The sequence below is a fragment of the Pogoniulus pusillus genome, chromosome 12, assembly GCF_015220805.1.
Source record: "Pogoniulus pusillus isolate bPogPus1 chromosome 12, bPogPus1.pri, whole genome shotgun sequence".
NCBI lineage: Eukaryota > Metazoa > Chordata > Aves > Piciformes > Lybiidae > Pogoniulus > Pogoniulus pusillus.
This window is the reverse complement of record NC_087275.1, coordinates 25,339,243-25,355,773: the sequence shown is the minus strand read 5'-3', so window position 1 is coordinate 25,355,773 and position 16,531 is coordinate 25,339,243. Positions and strand designations below refer to the sequence as shown.

Sequence of the window (16,531 nt, the reverse complement as noted above, 5' to 3'; positions counted from 1 at the left end):
GTTGTGCCAGGGTAGGTCTAGGCTGGATATTAGGAAGAAGTTCTTCACAGAAAGAGTGATTTCCCATTGGAATGGGCTGCCCAGGGAGGTGGTGGAGGCACCGTCCCTGGGGGTCTTCAAGAAAAGACTGGATGAGGCACTTAGTGCCATGGTCTAGTTGATTGGATAGGGCAGGGTGACAGGTTGGACTGGATGATCTTGGAGGTCTCTTCCAACCTGGTTGATTCTATGACTCTATGATTCTATGATTCTAAGTGCCTCATCCAGTCTTTTCTTGAACACCTCCAGGGACAGTGACTCCACCACCTCCCTGGGCAGCCCATTCCAATGGCAAATCACTCTCTCTGGGAAGAACTTCCTCCTATAAATATAAAAATAGAATCCAAAACATGTCACGTTTTTACTATTAACCATAACCAACTTTTACAACTGGGCATCTTAAGTTCATTTTAATATCATGTTCCATGTCTCTGTCCCTACATTTTACCTAGGAAGTAGTCTCTAAGCGCCTAAAGGAACATTTCAACAAAAAGGATTTTGAACACATTATAACTAAGAGTCCCAAGACAATAAATATTTCAGCATAGGACAAATTTATCTATATGACTGGTATCACATTTTTGATAGAAGGCTAAAATATTCATTTAAAGGATAAATAAAATCTTACCTAGTGGCATCTTTCTGTAAACGACGCTGCCTTAAATTATAAATGTAGCGTGAGTAGTATTCCTTATGTGCTGCTTTTGATAGTTGTTCACAGTCAGTATAAGAAAACTCTGGATCTATGTAATTATATCTCTCAGTCTTTGTGAAAATAGTCCTAAATATTTGAAGAGAATTATGGTTTCACTATGCGTGTAAAATGGTTCTGAGTCTTGTTAGAAGGAAAACACATCGATTTTGCTACATGTATATTTCATTGCAAACATTCTTTTTATCACAGCTGATTATTAATATTTGACCTTGCAAAGGCAACCATAACAATGAAATATTGAAACTGTAATAGCTGCATGTTCAGTTTCACATAAGAAAAACAACTCAGGGAATTTATGTGCAAGAGGATCAGGGTTAAGTAGAATAGAATTAATTTTAATGACATTTCAGCCTGGAAAATAAAGAACCAAACCAGCAATCTGTCATATGAGTAATCCATCTTGACCTACTCTACAAGATCCAGAAATGTGTGGATTTAAATTTTACTTCTGCATAATTTTTTTACCTGTATTTTTTATTCCGGTCGCTTGGCCTAATGCTGGCTGCACGGTCATTAGGAAAAGCTGTAAGTGCATCACCCTCACAATTCCTGTTTATCTGGTGAGTATGAATTCGTGTTTGGTTTGATTTAAGTATTGCCACAGGTGCTGTATCAGTGCACTGTCCTGTGCCATCAGCTACAAATCTCCCAGTTGCGTTGGAAACCATTGGTGCTAGACCTTCACATTGAAATCAAACATGTTACATACACTCATATTTTCTAAACAAAACTCAGAGTTTTAGAAAATATGTTTTCATTTATCACAGTATCACCAAGGTTGGAAGAAACCTCATAGATCATCAAGTCCAGCCCTTTACCACAGAGCTCAAGGCTAGACCATGGCACCAAGTGCCACGTCCAACCCTGCCTTGAACAGCTCCAGGGACGGCGACTCCACCACCTCCCCGGGCAGCCCATTCCAGTGTCCAATGACGCTCTCAGTGAAGAACTTTCTCCTCACCTCAAGCCTAAATTTCCCCTGGGGTAGCTTGAGGCTGTGTCCTCTTAACCAGTTTGGAAAAGATTTTTGATATCATCGAGTTCAACCTATCACCTAACATCTTCTAATTAAGTATACCGTGGCACTAAGTGCCTCATTCAGCCTCCAACACCACAACACTCAGTCACTCATTCCATTATGTTTTCTCAGACATAGGGGAAAATATCCTCAGACCACACAACTGCCTTCCCTGGCCTAGATCACAAATGCTGGAGCCCAAGCTATATTTATTATGTCCAGCTGTGATGCTGTCTTGCGCATGTACATGACCGAAGAAGACTCAGATCCAACTCTGTCACATCATTGTCCACAGCATTCTAAAGCTTGTCTTAAAAACTGCAAACATAGGCATGATTTTTAACAAAGAACTCCCAAGCTATTACAACTGGGGGTGGGAAAGAGAGAAGCATAAGCTTCATAGAATGGGAAGAGTCAATGGACACGTGACATTCACCTGGTAGTAGTAACATCTAATCAGTAAAGAATATTTGCCTAATTTCATATGCTCTACCCATCTCTCTACTTAAAATTAGCAATGTGTAGTAGAATTGCTGCTGGTAATCTACCAGGATCTACCAGGATCACAACTTTGGATTTCAGCAGGGCCAATTTTGGCCTCTTCAAGCAATTACTAGGGGAAATAGCATGGGACAAAGTACTGCAAGTCAAAGGGGCCCATGATAGTTGGTTAATATTCAAGCCAAATAACAGTATGATGAAAATGTATGACCTAATAGTTCTATTTTTCTTACAATATGGTGGAGGGAGAGGTTCTACTACCTTAGCTTTATAATTTTATGGACACATATCATAAAATCAAGCATTCCCTCCACTCCCAAAGAGATTTTTTTTAAACTAAAATTAGGAAAAATACTTTTTAAATCTTTAAAGGCACTTAAAAAAAAAAATCCACAACATTTTAAATCTTATCCTTTAACTTCTTTGTTAAATCTTACCAGGATTAATTTTAAACAGAACATTTTTCCGTTCAGATTTGCACACACCAATAAAGCTCAAATGTATTTGATGAAAGGATTTTTTCTTCAAAACCTGTAAATTATCTTTCTCTAGTCTTGTACCAATTATATCAACAACTTGCTTCACTTTAAATGTTCCTATTTGATGAGGGGAAAAAGAAAATATCACATCCTGCAAAAAAAGAAAGGTAGTTATGAGACATTTGAGGCACAAATGCAAAGAGAAAAGTTTTGTTTCATTTTCTTGTTCAGTTGAGTCACTTTAGCACTTCACACTTCTAAAAGTGGGTTTTGGTTTGAATCTGGCAGTTTATTCCATTAAAGAAAAGTTATGTCACTTGAGTATTTGTGATTTACTGCAAGAAGTGAAAAGGAGCCTGCAATGGTTTGAGTATAAACCAGTAAAATATAAAATATTTAAAGCAATGAAAGACATGGGTAAAGTGTCCTTAGTACTACAATGATTATTTCCAAATTTAAAATAACACTTATTGCTTCCTGGAGTACAGGAATCACAGAATCACAGAATTAACCAGGTTGGAAAAGACCTCTACGATCATCAAGTCCAACCTATTACCTAACCCTTCTAATTAACTAAACCATGGCACTAAGTGCCTCATCCAGTCTCTTTTTAAACACCTCCAAGGACGATGACTCCACCACTGCCCAGGCAGCCCATTCCAATGCAAATCACTCTTTATGTAGTAAAGAATTTCTTCCTAATATCCAGTCTGACCCAACTGAGACTGTGTCCTCTTGTTCTGTCACTAGGTGCCTGGGAGAAGAGATCAACCCCCACAACACCCTTTCAGATAGCTGTAGACAGCAATGAGGTCTTCTCTGAGCCTCCTCTTCTCCAAGCTGAACAACCCCTCATCACTCGGCTGCTCTTCATAGCTCTGTGCTCCAACCCCACCACCAGCCTTGGTGCCCTTCTCTGGACACATTCAAGCATCCCAACATCTTTCATAAATTGAGGGGCCCAGAACAGGACTTTACATAAGGAGAAAAAAGTTATATATCATGGCTACTGAAATTTAAGTTTTCCTCATTAACTTTAAAGAAGTTGCACTCCTGGCCACTGTAATCTGCATGTCTACATAATCTAAGAGGAAGAGGTAGTTACCTGTGCAGATTTTGCTTTAATTTTTCCTTTTTCAGGAGAAATATTGAAGTGAGCCATCTTGCGGAAGCTGAATGTTGCTGGAAGCAACTCAGATTCATTTTTAAGTGTGCACAGAATTTGTGTTTGTCCACCCAAAAAGCAGTCAGTAAAGTTAAAAACTGGTCCTGGATTAAAAGTTAGAGTGACAGGAATGCCAGAACCTGTCAAAGCTAACTCCGTGGGCCGAGGGTGTTTCACTGCATTAGACAAACAACAAAAAGAAACATCAAACACCTGTTGGCTTACAAATAGAAGAGTCAGAGGGTCATAGAATGACTTAGGTTGAAAGGGACCTTAGAGCTCATCTACTTCAACCTCCCCATCATGGGCAGGGATGCCTCACAACCAGACTCAGCTGCTCAAGGGCTCATCTAACCTGGGCAACCTATTCCGGAGTCTCACCAACCTTGTACTGAAGAACTTCCTAAGATCCAGTCTAAACCAACTCTCCCTCCACTTAAATCCATTCCCCCTATTCCTATCACTAGACACTTTTATGAAAAGTCCTTCTCCAACCTTCCTGTAGGATCCCTCCAGGTATTGGAAGGTAGCTATTAGGTGCTCTATGAGTTTTCTCTTGTCCAGGCTGAACAACCCCAGCTCCCTCAGCCTATCTTCATAGCAGAGGTGTTCCAGCCTTTGGATCACCTTTGTGGCCCTCATCTGGACTCACTCCAACAGGTCCGTGTCCCTCTTATGATGAGGACACAGAAGTGAGGTTTCACAAGAGCAGAGTAAAAGGGCAGAATCATCTCTCTTGGCCTGCTGGGCTCCATAAGCACACTGTCAGTTCACGGTCAGCTTCTCATCAATCAATACACCCAAGTCTCTTTCTTCAGGGCTACTCTCAACCCACTCTGCACCCACCCTGTATTTGTGCCTATGGTTGGCCTGACCCAGATGCAGGACCTTGAACTCTGCCTTGGGGAACCTCATGCAGTTGGCACAGTGTGAGTCATACTGCAGATGTATAGTTGCAAAAATCAAAATAATATAATACAATATGATTTGTAATGCAGTTTTCTAGAACACTTAACACAGATACGTTTAATTATAATGGCTGTCAAGTAACATATTCTCCCATTAAGGAAGTTGAGGGCAATCAAATATTTACATGAAAAGTCACAAAGCTGGTATCAACAAAGTGCTGGCAACCTGCAAATGGCTGCGTTTGGAGGGCTTTTATGTTCTCCAAATACTTCCATTTATAATTAGATTCTAGATGTTCACTACCCACAGCTGTGTTATGATATATACATTCCCTCAATTCCCTCCTCCTTTCTACCCACTGATCAAAGAGGGTTTGGTGCTAAGGTATTAAAGATGCAGTTTACAAGAGTTTTTACTTCTTGTTTCACATAAAACTGCTAGAGTGAAGAAAATATTGTTTTAAATGGAGATCAGGATATGTAGTTCCATCATCTCTATATACATTTCTTACAGTGACTAGACATTCTTTGTAGCATACTTGTGACTGCTGTGGCGCCATCGCTGAGAGTCTGCAGGTAACCATCTTTATTCCCAACAGCTTCAAATCTCAGGAACAGCACATAATCTTGTTTCAGTGCTGAGTCTCTCTTAAATATTCTGTAAGAGTTGCAATCTCTAATTACAAGATTAAAAATAACTAACTAACTAAATAAAACCAACCCCACAACAAACAAACCACCACCCCCCAACCCACAAAAATACATCAAGGCTTACTTTTCATCATCTGACTCCTTTGCTGTTGGTTACAGCTTGAACAAATGCTCTTTAGAGTGCCTCTCAAAAAGTGGAACAATAATAAATTTAAGCTCAAAAAATATATGGGAATGTCCCTTTATGCTCAACTGTTGTTTCTTTTTGTGGAATGAAAGATCTCCAAAAAGTTCCAGTCACTTGCTGATTAAGTACATATTCTTTCATAGTGCTGAACATGTAGCTTATGTTTATGAAATAAACCTACAGTCATTAGAAAGGCATTTAATTTGAAACTGCAAAACTTTCTCACCAATCCTGAGATTAAATGTATTTAATGAGAGCTGCAATAAGCTCTTTTGGCAAAGTCTAAGAATTTTTTATTCTCACCAAAAAAGTTCAACCATTAATAAAATATCTCCCAGATTATCGCTTCAGACTTTGCTTTCTTGTTTGTGGTATCATGTCAAGCATTTTAACACATAAAAATATGTAAGGCAGGAAAAATTCACAGAGACATTAACTTTCAACTGTTTTCTCTAACACAGCTCTTTACAGAACAGTTTAGATCAAAGTGTGTCTGTATGTGTGTGTATGCATGTGTCTTGGATCACTCACTCACTTGGGAGTAAAGCACAATGTAACCAACGATTTTTCATAAGGTCGCAAGGTTCCTTGATTTGGAATGCACAAGATCAAAGTGGAAATATCCACATCTCTTGCTCTATTTTTGAGGCTTAACTCTTGTAAAACAGCATCTGTACTCCTCTGAAGATCTGTGCCCTAAAACAGAACCAAAATGTGAAACAGTTCAGCATGTTCTGCTTCTGTTTGTATTTGGTTTTGGTTTGAGGTCATTTTTCCCCTACATAGGCATTTTCTCCATGTCTTTCACAAGAAATAGAAAGACACAACAAAACTAACAGCACTGACACAGTGCCATATCACATGCTTAATTAATTGATTTCATGGAAATGTTTTGAATTCCTATTTTTAAAGATGATGCTGACTCAGACAATTTCACTGTCCGAGACAAAAAAGTGAAACCACATCTTAGAATAGGTCATAGAAGGTCATAGAATCAACCAGGTTGGAAGAGACCTCCAAGATCATCCAGGCCAACCTAGCACCCAGCCCTATCCAATCAACCAGACCATGGCACTAAGTGCCTCATCCAGTCTTTTCTTGAAGACCCCCAGGGACGGTGCCTCCACCACCTCCCTGGGCAGCCCATTCCAATGGGAAATCACTCTTTCTGTGAAGAACTTCTTCCTAACATCCAGCCTAGACCTACCCTGGCACAACTTGAGACTGTGTCCCCTTGTTCTATTGCTGGTTACCTGGGAGAAGAGGCCACCCTCCACCTGGCTACAATGCCCCTTCAGGTAGTTGTAGACAGTAATAAGATCACCCCTGAGCCTCCTCTTCTCCAGGCTAAACAGGCCCAGCTCCCTCAACTTCTCCTCATAGGATCTGTGCTCCAGGCCCCTCACCAGCTTTGTTGCCCTTCTCTGGACATGCTCCAGCACCTCAACATCCTTCTTGAATTGAGGGGCCCAGAACTGGACACAGTACTCAAGGTGAATACCAGAATATATCTTGATTACTCCCATTACATGCTAAGAAATCTAGTAGGATTTCAAGCAACATTGCTCAAAAAGAAAAACAAAACAGCAAAAGAAAACAAATTTGCATTCAGGGAATATACTTAAGGTTAAGATGTCACATAGTGACACAGAAATCTGAAAAACTTAATTCCAAGGTTAGATTGTAGTAGAAAATTTGGTGGCTGAACAGAAGTTTCAGAAAGCCTGTTGGTCTGCAAATAGTGTAGCATAGTAAATGCTACAGAAAATGACTGTTGAGAAGCAAGAGACAAAAAAGCAGGAATGAAAGAAGCTTTCAACTAAAATGAAAACCATGAGCTTCTTACCATCTCTCCTCCGACAGCATTGTCTTCTAGCACTGCCACCCAATCCATATACTCAGGACTTTCATTGTATAGAGATATTTGTTCAGTTTTTGAAGATCCAAAGTAAACTGGTCCAAAGTTAACACAGTCCAGTACATTTCCAAAAGGTACTCCTAAAACTTTAACAATTTGCTGTACTATAATAGCTTTGATCCATACTTCAGTGCAACCACGGCTTTCCAACTCCACTCTGTCAGTAAGAGTAGCAAGCAGCAATGGATAATGCAGAACAGAGTAAAAAATAATCAATTTTGGACAGGTGAGGGTAGAGCATGGGGTGAGGAGAGTGTACTTAACAATGTGGTACCTAGCAGAAACATTAACCATCAGGAAGAATCACACATTACATCGAGAGTTGCTTTTTCTAAAATGTCTGAAACAATAGGAATGGCATCTCAAGAGAAACAGAGATGTCCAAAGAGAAAACACTGCTCTTATTTCTGAGCATCTTTCTATCTAGACACCAATTCTGGCATATACTTAGTAATTTTCCCTCAGGCAACTAGAGCTAGAATGTCATTTGAATAAGCATAAAAGAACTGATGCTGTTCCCACCTGAATGTTTGAGCTTGACGAAAGCACACAACACCAAAAGGGCCATACAGACATACTACAAAGCTGTTATTAGAATGCACAGAATCACAGAACATTTAGAGTTGGAAGGGACCTCCAGAGATTATTGGGTCCAAACTCCCTGCCAAAGCAGGATCACCTAGGGCAGTCCACACAGGAATGCATTCAGGCAGGTTTCAAAAGTCTCCAGAGAAGGAGATTGCACAACCTCTCTGGGCAGCCTGTTCCAGTGCTCTGTCACCCTCACCGTAAAGAAGTGTCTGGTGTTGAGTTGGAACCTCCTGTGTTCCAGCTTGTACCCATTGTTCCTTGTCCTGTCACTGGGCAGTAGCTAAAAGAGACCATCACCTTCATAATGACATCCATCCCTCAGATATTTATAGACCTTGATAAGACCCTGGAACACAGGAGGTTCCACCTTAACACCAGAGACTTCTTTACAGTGAAGGTGACAGAACATTGGAACAGGCTGTCCAGAGAGGTTATGGAGTCTTGTCCTCTGGAGACATTAAAAACCTTCCTGGATGTTTTCCTATGTGATATGGTATAAGTGATCCTGCTTTGGCAGGGGGGTTAGACTACATAATCTTTGAAGGCCCCCTCCAGCCCCTAATGTTCTGTGATTCCACATTGTTACAATTTGTGAGAGATCTTTACTAACATAGCCAGGTATACAATTAATGCAGCACTGTATATATAACACACATTATATAATATAGAATCAATTCAGTTAAAGTAAATGTGAAAGGTAGCAACTGACACACAGAAAGTTTTTAGACAAACATTAGTAGTAAAGACTAGAATTATTAATGGACAAAATCATTATTTAAAGAGCTGGAATCCTTCAGTCATGCACTCACTTTATCACTTCTTTGATGATTCTGGGTACATCTGTGCAGATACCCACTTTAATCATCTTTACAGATTTTGGCTCTACCACTCCACTAGTAGGTTCTATGTTAAGTGGGACAGCTCCATCATATGATACTTTAAATGTACCTACAAAAATAATAAAACCAGAATATTACACAACATGAAGCTGCAGATTTATACACTTCTCCTACACATTTGGAATTTCAAACACATAACACAGATATTCACAAGCAGTACATTTCCCTATTGAAAGGGGAAATGGAGTTAATCTTTTCCAACAGAGTAGACCACTACTTCCAGAATTTCTTTACTTAGCACACTCACAAGTTCAATGCCACTATGCAAGTTGTGACTGGAACAGAAAAGGTACTCACATTCCAAACAGAATTGTCTGTATCATAAAGCAAGCTGTAAGTAAAGTTTTGTGAACTGTGGGCCATTTTATACACAGCTCTAGGCAACTAACACAGCCAGAAAGCTAAGTGCATATTGCAGGGAAGAAGAGTTTTCATTATTTGGTATGTATTGTGGCATATTTGCAGAAGGGAAGAGTGAGTATTTCTAGGCCACAAAAGTATTTTTTACCATGAAACAAATGTAAGGTATAATTAAAGAGCAGCACTATTTATGTGTCATTTTGGCATAGCAAGAGATTGTTGCAAATATTTTAGAAACAAAATAAAAAGCAGCATTGTTTGACCTCAGACAGTAAGTAATCTCTGATATGAGATCAGAAACAGGAAGAAAGATGTGATTGTATGTACAGGATGACATGTGAGATGCAATCTTTGAGTCATAGGATAGAATAAAGCACTTCCTACCGATACAGTTTATGTGCTGCCTATTAGTGCACTCCTCGTAATTACAATTTGCAGAGTCTACAGAAACACAGATTCAGGAGCTTTTATTTTGTCTATCCTAAATACCTTCTCCAGTGGTCATCTTTTTCATTCTCTTTTTCCCTCTGTCCACGAGTAATGCAACAGAGTTTGTAACCAGAACCAGTTTCTACACAAGGCATTTCACATTGTTGCTGAGGTGGTGGTGGCAGCAGTGTGATCTCATCAGAGCTCCTCAAAGGAGTCTATATGTATAAGAGCTGATTATACAAACTACATTTACATCTTCAAGTTGAGCTCACTAGGGAAGAGCAAACAAACAAACAAAACCCCACAACCTTTTGGTTGTGAGCATTTTTTTTAGGGGGGTCAGCCTCTTTTTTATTTAGGTATTGCAACTTTTCTCTGTGTTTCCACTATCATGTAGTTTCCCTTGATACAGTATTTCTTGTAGAATAGTCTATGAAGCAAATGCTGACAAACTCTTGGCCTAATATGAATAAAGATATCTTGTACAGTTGTTCATTATGGCAAAAGTGAGGAACAAAAATAATTAACTGCCTTAAATTTATTCCTTGAAACTCATCACAGTTCTCAACCTACTTGCAGAGAAAGCTGTCTGCAGTATTGTCCAAAGCCAAAGGCAATCAGACAGGATATTTGGATCATACAAGCTGTGGTGGTTTAAGGAGTTTCACACACACACATTTTGAATCAGCAGGCTAGCTCAGATGGCTGGAAGATGAAGCTGTATTTTACAGCATAGCACACATTTACAAGCATATATATACAATATGTGCAATTATATATGATTATATACAAGTTAGAAGTTATACAGAAATTCAAAATGCCTCCCAAGCAGTGAGATTTCCCAGGAGGGCTCCCAATTAACCCACCTTCTCCCTTCCACTGCACCCCTTATCTCAGAAATAACCAAATAAGCCCCAAATAGCTCATGTGATTAATTTGCAGAGTTCTGAGGTAAGATGCCAAAAGCTGACAAGGGGTTAGAAAGAAATGGTTAGATAGTGTTACATTGGTTACATGCAGAGGAGCAAAGGCAAGATGCAGCCAGGCACACAGACCAAAGAAGAAGTGAGACCCTTTGTTTGTATTTTTACTACTGATGTCCTTCAGCAGAACCAGGAGTGATACAGACATCACTATTACTTTCTTTCCACAGACAATGATCTAATTTCTCTCATTTAAATATTCCAATTATCCTCAAACCAGCACACAAGCATTCTTCCACTCCATTCCCCATGTCTCTTACACTCATTGAAAGGATCCCTCACAGAAGTTGAAGTGTTGGAAGCTGTATGATTTCAAAAAACTGTAACAGGAAGACTAAAGACCCCTCATTATCTTGTTGTAACAAACATGGCTCTATTCCCATCCTATAAAATTTAGCTCTGAAACTACAAGGAGCTTGTAGTAGTTTTTATAGACACCAACTGGGATCACAAAATCTTTAACAAAGAGAAGAAAGCAAGAGCAGACTTGATTTGCTACTCTTTATGCAGGTAATAGTAAGCAGGTGAGTAACTGTTATTTTTACATCTTTTAAATGGGACTCAACAGTAGAACATTTCTCTAATTTGGCAAAGATCTAAATTATTTTTTCTTCCCTAGGTAGAAACGTGGCGCTCCCTACAGAAGCAACAGGCTGTTTATACCACCTCATAATCTTCACAACCCAGAACTTGAGTCAACTTCTACTGGCCAGTGAAGTATTAACTAACTTCAAATTAGATTTTTCCAAGAAAATAAAGTATTTGTATCATCTAATGCATGCTAATATTTACCTGAAGATGATCCACGGTTAGCAATACTGATTTCTTTACTAATTATTTTACTGTTTGCAATCACTGCACCAAAACTAATCTCTGACTCAATTTCCAGAAAGCAGCATGGAATTAATCTGCAGAGAAAAGACATCATTATATTTTCTGAAAAACTGAAAATACCTTAGTTAGGAAGTTTTTTGCCCCCCTCCCCTTTTTTTTTTCAAGAAAGAAACTGGGTTAAACTCTCCAGTTGAAGGAAGTTATCACAGAATGTTAGGAGTTGGAAAGGACCTCGAAAGATCATCCAATCCAACCCTCTGCCAGAGCAGGATCACCTATATCTGATCACACAGGAATGCAACCAGGCAGGTCTTGAATATCTCCAGAGAGGGAGACTCCACAACCTCCCTGGGCACCCTGTTTCAGTTTTCCATCAATCTCACAGTGAAAAAAAAAATTCCTCATGTTTACATGGAACTTCCTATGCCTCCCATTGCCCCTTGTCCTGTCACTGCACATCACCAAGGAGAGTCTGACCCCATCCTCTTGACGCTTCACCCTTTACATCTTTATAAACACGAATGAGGTCACTCCTCAGGCTCCTCCTCTCCAAGCTAAAGAGCCCCAGATTCTTCAATCCCTCCTCATAAGGAAGATGTTCAACTTCCCTAATCTTTTTTTGGCTCTGTGCTGGACTCATTCAGGCAGTTCCCTGAGGTTCTTCTTGAGCTGAAGGGCACAGAGCTGGATGTAATATTCCAGATGTGGCCTCACCAGGACAGAGTAGAGGGGGTGGGAAACCTCTCTCAACTTACTAAACACAGCCCTTCTAATACACCTCAGAATGGCATTTGCCTTCTTGACCACCAAAGCACACTGCTGGCTCATGGTCATTCTTCCACCCACCAGGACCCCCAGGTCCTTTTCCCCTTTAGTGCTCTGCAGCAAGTCAGTCCCCAACCTATACTGATCCCTGGCATTGCTCTTTTCCAGGTGCCAGACTCTACACTTGCCCCTGCTGAATTTCATTCAGTTTCTTCCTGCCCAATCCTCCAGGCTGTCCAAGTCTCGCTGAATGGTAGCACAACCCTCCTGTGTGGTAGCCACTCCACCCAGTTTGGTGTCATCAACAAACATGCTGACAGTGCACTCTGTGTCCTCATCCAGGTCACTGATGAATATTTTGAATAATATTGGTCCCAGTACAAGCCCCTGAGGGATTGCACTAGATACAGACCTCCAACCAGACTCTGTCCCATTGACCTTTTCTCCTAGCTCTCCTGCCAATGTTCTGTCCCATTGACCTTTTCTCCTAGCTCTCCTACCAATGATCATGCAGCTCACACTGGCAGCATAGCTTGCACAGGGAAGGTGTAAAACAGATCTAGGTATCAAGCTGTTTAATGACTTACTGCTGTAACTTTAAAACAATACAGCCTGAAACAATTAGTCAAAATGGAATGTGTATATACATATATATATCTCCTCTCCAGATGCAAATATTTAACTTCTCAAGCAGACAGGAATAAGACAGAAAAGACAACTTTTTGACATGCATTAGCAAACTTTCCACAAGACTCAATTGCAAGTAGTAACAGCAGCATACAAACTTTTGAGCATCATACCCAAGCAGAGGGATATCAACAAAGTCATCTTCTATTAAAAGACATAGTCTATCTTGAAGGTCTTCTTCAGTCTCAGGATAATATTCCACAAAAGCTGTAACCTGAAGTCCAGATGCAACGGGTTTGTCTGGATTTTCCACAATCAATTTAAACTGCAATTTTAAAAAAGGTAAAAAAAAAAACCCAAAACAATCAAAATGAAACACACAAAAAAACCCCACACCAACACACAAATATTCTTCTTAAATTGCCAAGCATTTTTAAACTAAAAACATATACACAGGGTTCGTTTTCAGAAGAATACACAGACTGACATAAAATTCACAACCAACTTGAAAATATGCAGGATTTGGCAAAATTTCTCTTCCTATTTACTAAAGTCCAGACTTTTTGCAGTTAAATGAAAATAATGAACACCAGCCTAAATAGCACAAAGTAGTTGGTTTAGCAAAATATCCTTTGTAGTCTCTCCAAGTGAGCTCTAAGTTTTTCCTACTAATATGACTTCTGAAACTACACAAAAATAAGTCAGTTATTAGTCACTGCAGAATCTTTTAAGCACTTAAGTAAAAAGGATTAAATCTCAGTCCAAGGCAGTAACAAATGGTGTCAGCATTAAGAGTTTTCTGTAGGTGAGACATTCAGCTTTTGTCAACAGAAAGTCTTAATGTACATTGAAAATCTGCTTTGACACCTCCAATTTTGGGGGTCAAATGAAAGAGAAAAATACAGATGCTTGTATCCAACATTCCCTGCACATCTTTCCTTGAACAGAATTCACAAGCAACATAGCACCATGTAGTGGAAAGTCCAGTAGCTCCCACAGTCTTAGGAAAGCCTCTCAGTCTAGAGCTTCTCTTGTGTTTCATTCTCCTCACAATTCACATCATTATGCACAATATTTTAGCACTTAGTGCCATGGTCTAGTTGAGAGGATAGGGCTGGGTGCTAGGTTGGACTGGATGATTATGGAGGTCTCTTCCAACCTGGATGATTCTATGATTCTATACAAGGGATAAAGAATTTAGGGTACTATGAACTTTTAACTGACACTTAAGGAGAACTGCTTTATGAGCTAAATTCCTTCAAAAGCATTTCTTGGCAAAGCGCTATGACAGTTCAAGGAAGGTTATTTTTCAGTTCCCATGCTCCATTAATGTAATGAATCATGGAATCATAGAATCAACCAGATTGGAAGAGACCTCCAAGATCATCCACTCCAACCTAGCACCCAGCCCTAGCCAATCAACTAGACCACGGCACTAAGTGCCTCATCCAGGCTTTTCTTGAACACCTCCAGGGATGGTGACTCCACCACCTCCCTGGGCAGCCCATTCCAATGGCAAATCACTCTCTATGCCAAGAACTTCCTCCTAACATCCAGCCTGTACCTCCCCTGGCACAACTTGAGACTGTGTCCCCTTGTTTTATTGCTGGTTGCCTGGGAGAAGAGACCAACCCCCACCTGGATACGATGTCCCTTCAGGTAGTTGTAGATAGCAATGAGGTCACCCCTGAGCCTCCTCTTCTGCAGGCTAAATCCCAGCTCCCTCAGCCTCTCCTCAGAGGGTTTGTGTTCCAGGCCCCTCACCAGCTTTGTCGCCCTTCTCTGGACACATTCCAGCACCTCAACATCTCTCTTGAATTGAGGAGCCCAGAACTGGACACAGTACTCAAGGTGTGGCCTGACCAGTGTTGAGTACAGGGGAAGAATAACCTCCCTTGTCCTACTGGCCACACTGTTCCTGATGCAGGCCAGGATGCCATTGGCTCTCTTGGCCAACTGGGCACACTGCTGGCTCATCTTCAGCTACTATCTACCAGTACCCCCAGGTCCCTTTCCTCCTGGCTGCTTTCCAGCCACTCTGTCCCCAGCCTGTAGCGCTGCTTGGGGTTGTTGTGGCCAAAGTGCAGAACCCTGCACTTGGCCTTGTTAATACTCATGGTGTTGTAATGTGCCCATCTGTCCAGGTCCCTCTACAGAGCCCTCCTGCCCTCTAACAGATCATTACATGCTCCCAACTTGGTGTCATCTGCAAACTTACTGATGATGGACTCAATCCTCTCATCCAGTTCATCAGTAAAGATACTAAATAGGACTGGGCCCAGCACTGATCCCTGGGGCACAGCACTAGCAACTGCCTGCCAACTGGATGTGGCACCATTCACCACCACTCTCTGGGCCCGGCCATCCAGTCAGTTCTTAACCCAGGACAGAGTGCCCAGTCCAAGCCACGCAAGACAGCACCTCGAGATGCGCTTCTCTTCTGGCATCGTTCCCTATCTGAGAGAGCGCCTGGTAAGTACAAGGCGAGTGGGCTGTGTACCTCAGGGCAAGCCCAGGAGAGAAGGACAGGGCCTCATGGGCCTCAGGCCTGGGTGTCTGCATGAGGCACTACCGCTACTCGTGCACGCTGCAGCACTGCGAGGTGCCGTACAAACAACCACAGAGCCGACAGCTGACACGTAGAAATAGGCGGACGCCGATTACGTTACACCAGTCCGCCCGGGCCAGGGGCCGCGGGGGCAGACGCTTCCCTCCCGACCACCCCTCACCTGGGGCCGGTGCGGCGGCAGCAGCTGGAGCCGACAGCTCTCCACCCGCAGGTTCTTGATGCTGAGAGCGGCGCGGTAGCGGCCCCCCGGCACCGCGTCCCTGAAGCACAATTCGGCCGGGGCGATTCGCACCCCGGCTACGTCTCGCCACCCGCCCGCCATGGCCCTGGCTTTGCCCAGCGGCCAGCGCCTGGGAACGGTCGCTTAGCAACAGACGCGTGGCGCTGATTGGAAGGCTAAGAGCGGTTCTTCCAAACCCACCAATCGAAAGACGACAAGCGAATGGAGGCGGGGCCAGCGGCGCGGCCCGGCAGCGCGGCCGGGGCGCTCTGGCTGACTGCGGCTGCGCAGTGTGGCTGTCCGAGGGTAGGGCGGTTTAGCGCCAGTCTGCAGTGTTCCCTCGCAGCGTAACCCAGTGCTGAGTCTGCCCTTCTGCACCCTCACGCACTGCTCCCTCGGCAGGTGCAGCGGTCCTAGTAGGTAGAGCTGTTGCACTAGTTGGAGGGCCGCTATTTGATGGACATTGGCTCGAGCAGGAACTGTGAAGAAAGAAAATCCCCAGAACCGCTGTCTTGTGGAAGTGCCCCAAAACGGCCACGTCCCATCGTCCTGCGTCTACGTGAGCCCATGGCCCCTGTGGGGCGCAGGCTTGTCCGGCACGGTCCCGTCCGTTCAGCGGAGGCGTTTCCCTGCTCTAAGTCCCTCTCCTAACAACCGCCTGGAAGAGCGA

At 42.1% G+C, this 16,531-nt stretch overlaps 1 protein-coding gene across 1 annotated transcript in view; it reads right to left on the bottom strand.

Moving 5' to 3' along the window:
- CFAP47 (cilia and flagella associated protein 47) overlaps window positions 1-15,970 on the bottom strand; it is a 287,488-nt gene extending 271,518 nt beyond the window's left edge. Inside the window, exons 1-11 of the mRNA XM_064151944.1 lie at window positions 15,802-15,970; window positions 13,246-13,397; window positions 11,639-11,754; window positions 8,982-9,120; window positions 7,510-7,738; window positions 6,199-6,359; window positions 5,365-5,483; window positions 3,858-4,093; window positions 2,711-2,903; window positions 1,220-1,433; window positions 668-820 (exon numbers count right to left, since the gene is read on the bottom strand). Of these exons, the coding sequence (XP_064008014.1) occupies window positions 668-820; window positions 1,220-1,433; window positions 2,711-2,903; window positions 3,858-4,093; window positions 5,365-5,483; window positions 6,199-6,359; window positions 7,510-7,738; window positions 8,982-9,120; window positions 11,639-11,754; window positions 13,246-13,397; window positions 15,802-15,963 (1,874 nt within the window). The 5' untranslated portion in view covers window positions 15,964-15,970. The remainder of the gene's footprint in view (window positions 1-667; window positions 821-1,219; window positions 1,434-2,710; window positions 2,904-3,857; window positions 4,094-5,364; window positions 5,484-6,198; window positions 6,360-7,509; window positions 7,739-8,981; window positions 9,121-11,638; window positions 11,755-13,245; window positions 13,398-15,801) is intronic.
- Window positions 15,971-16,531: the final 561 nt, after the last annotated feature.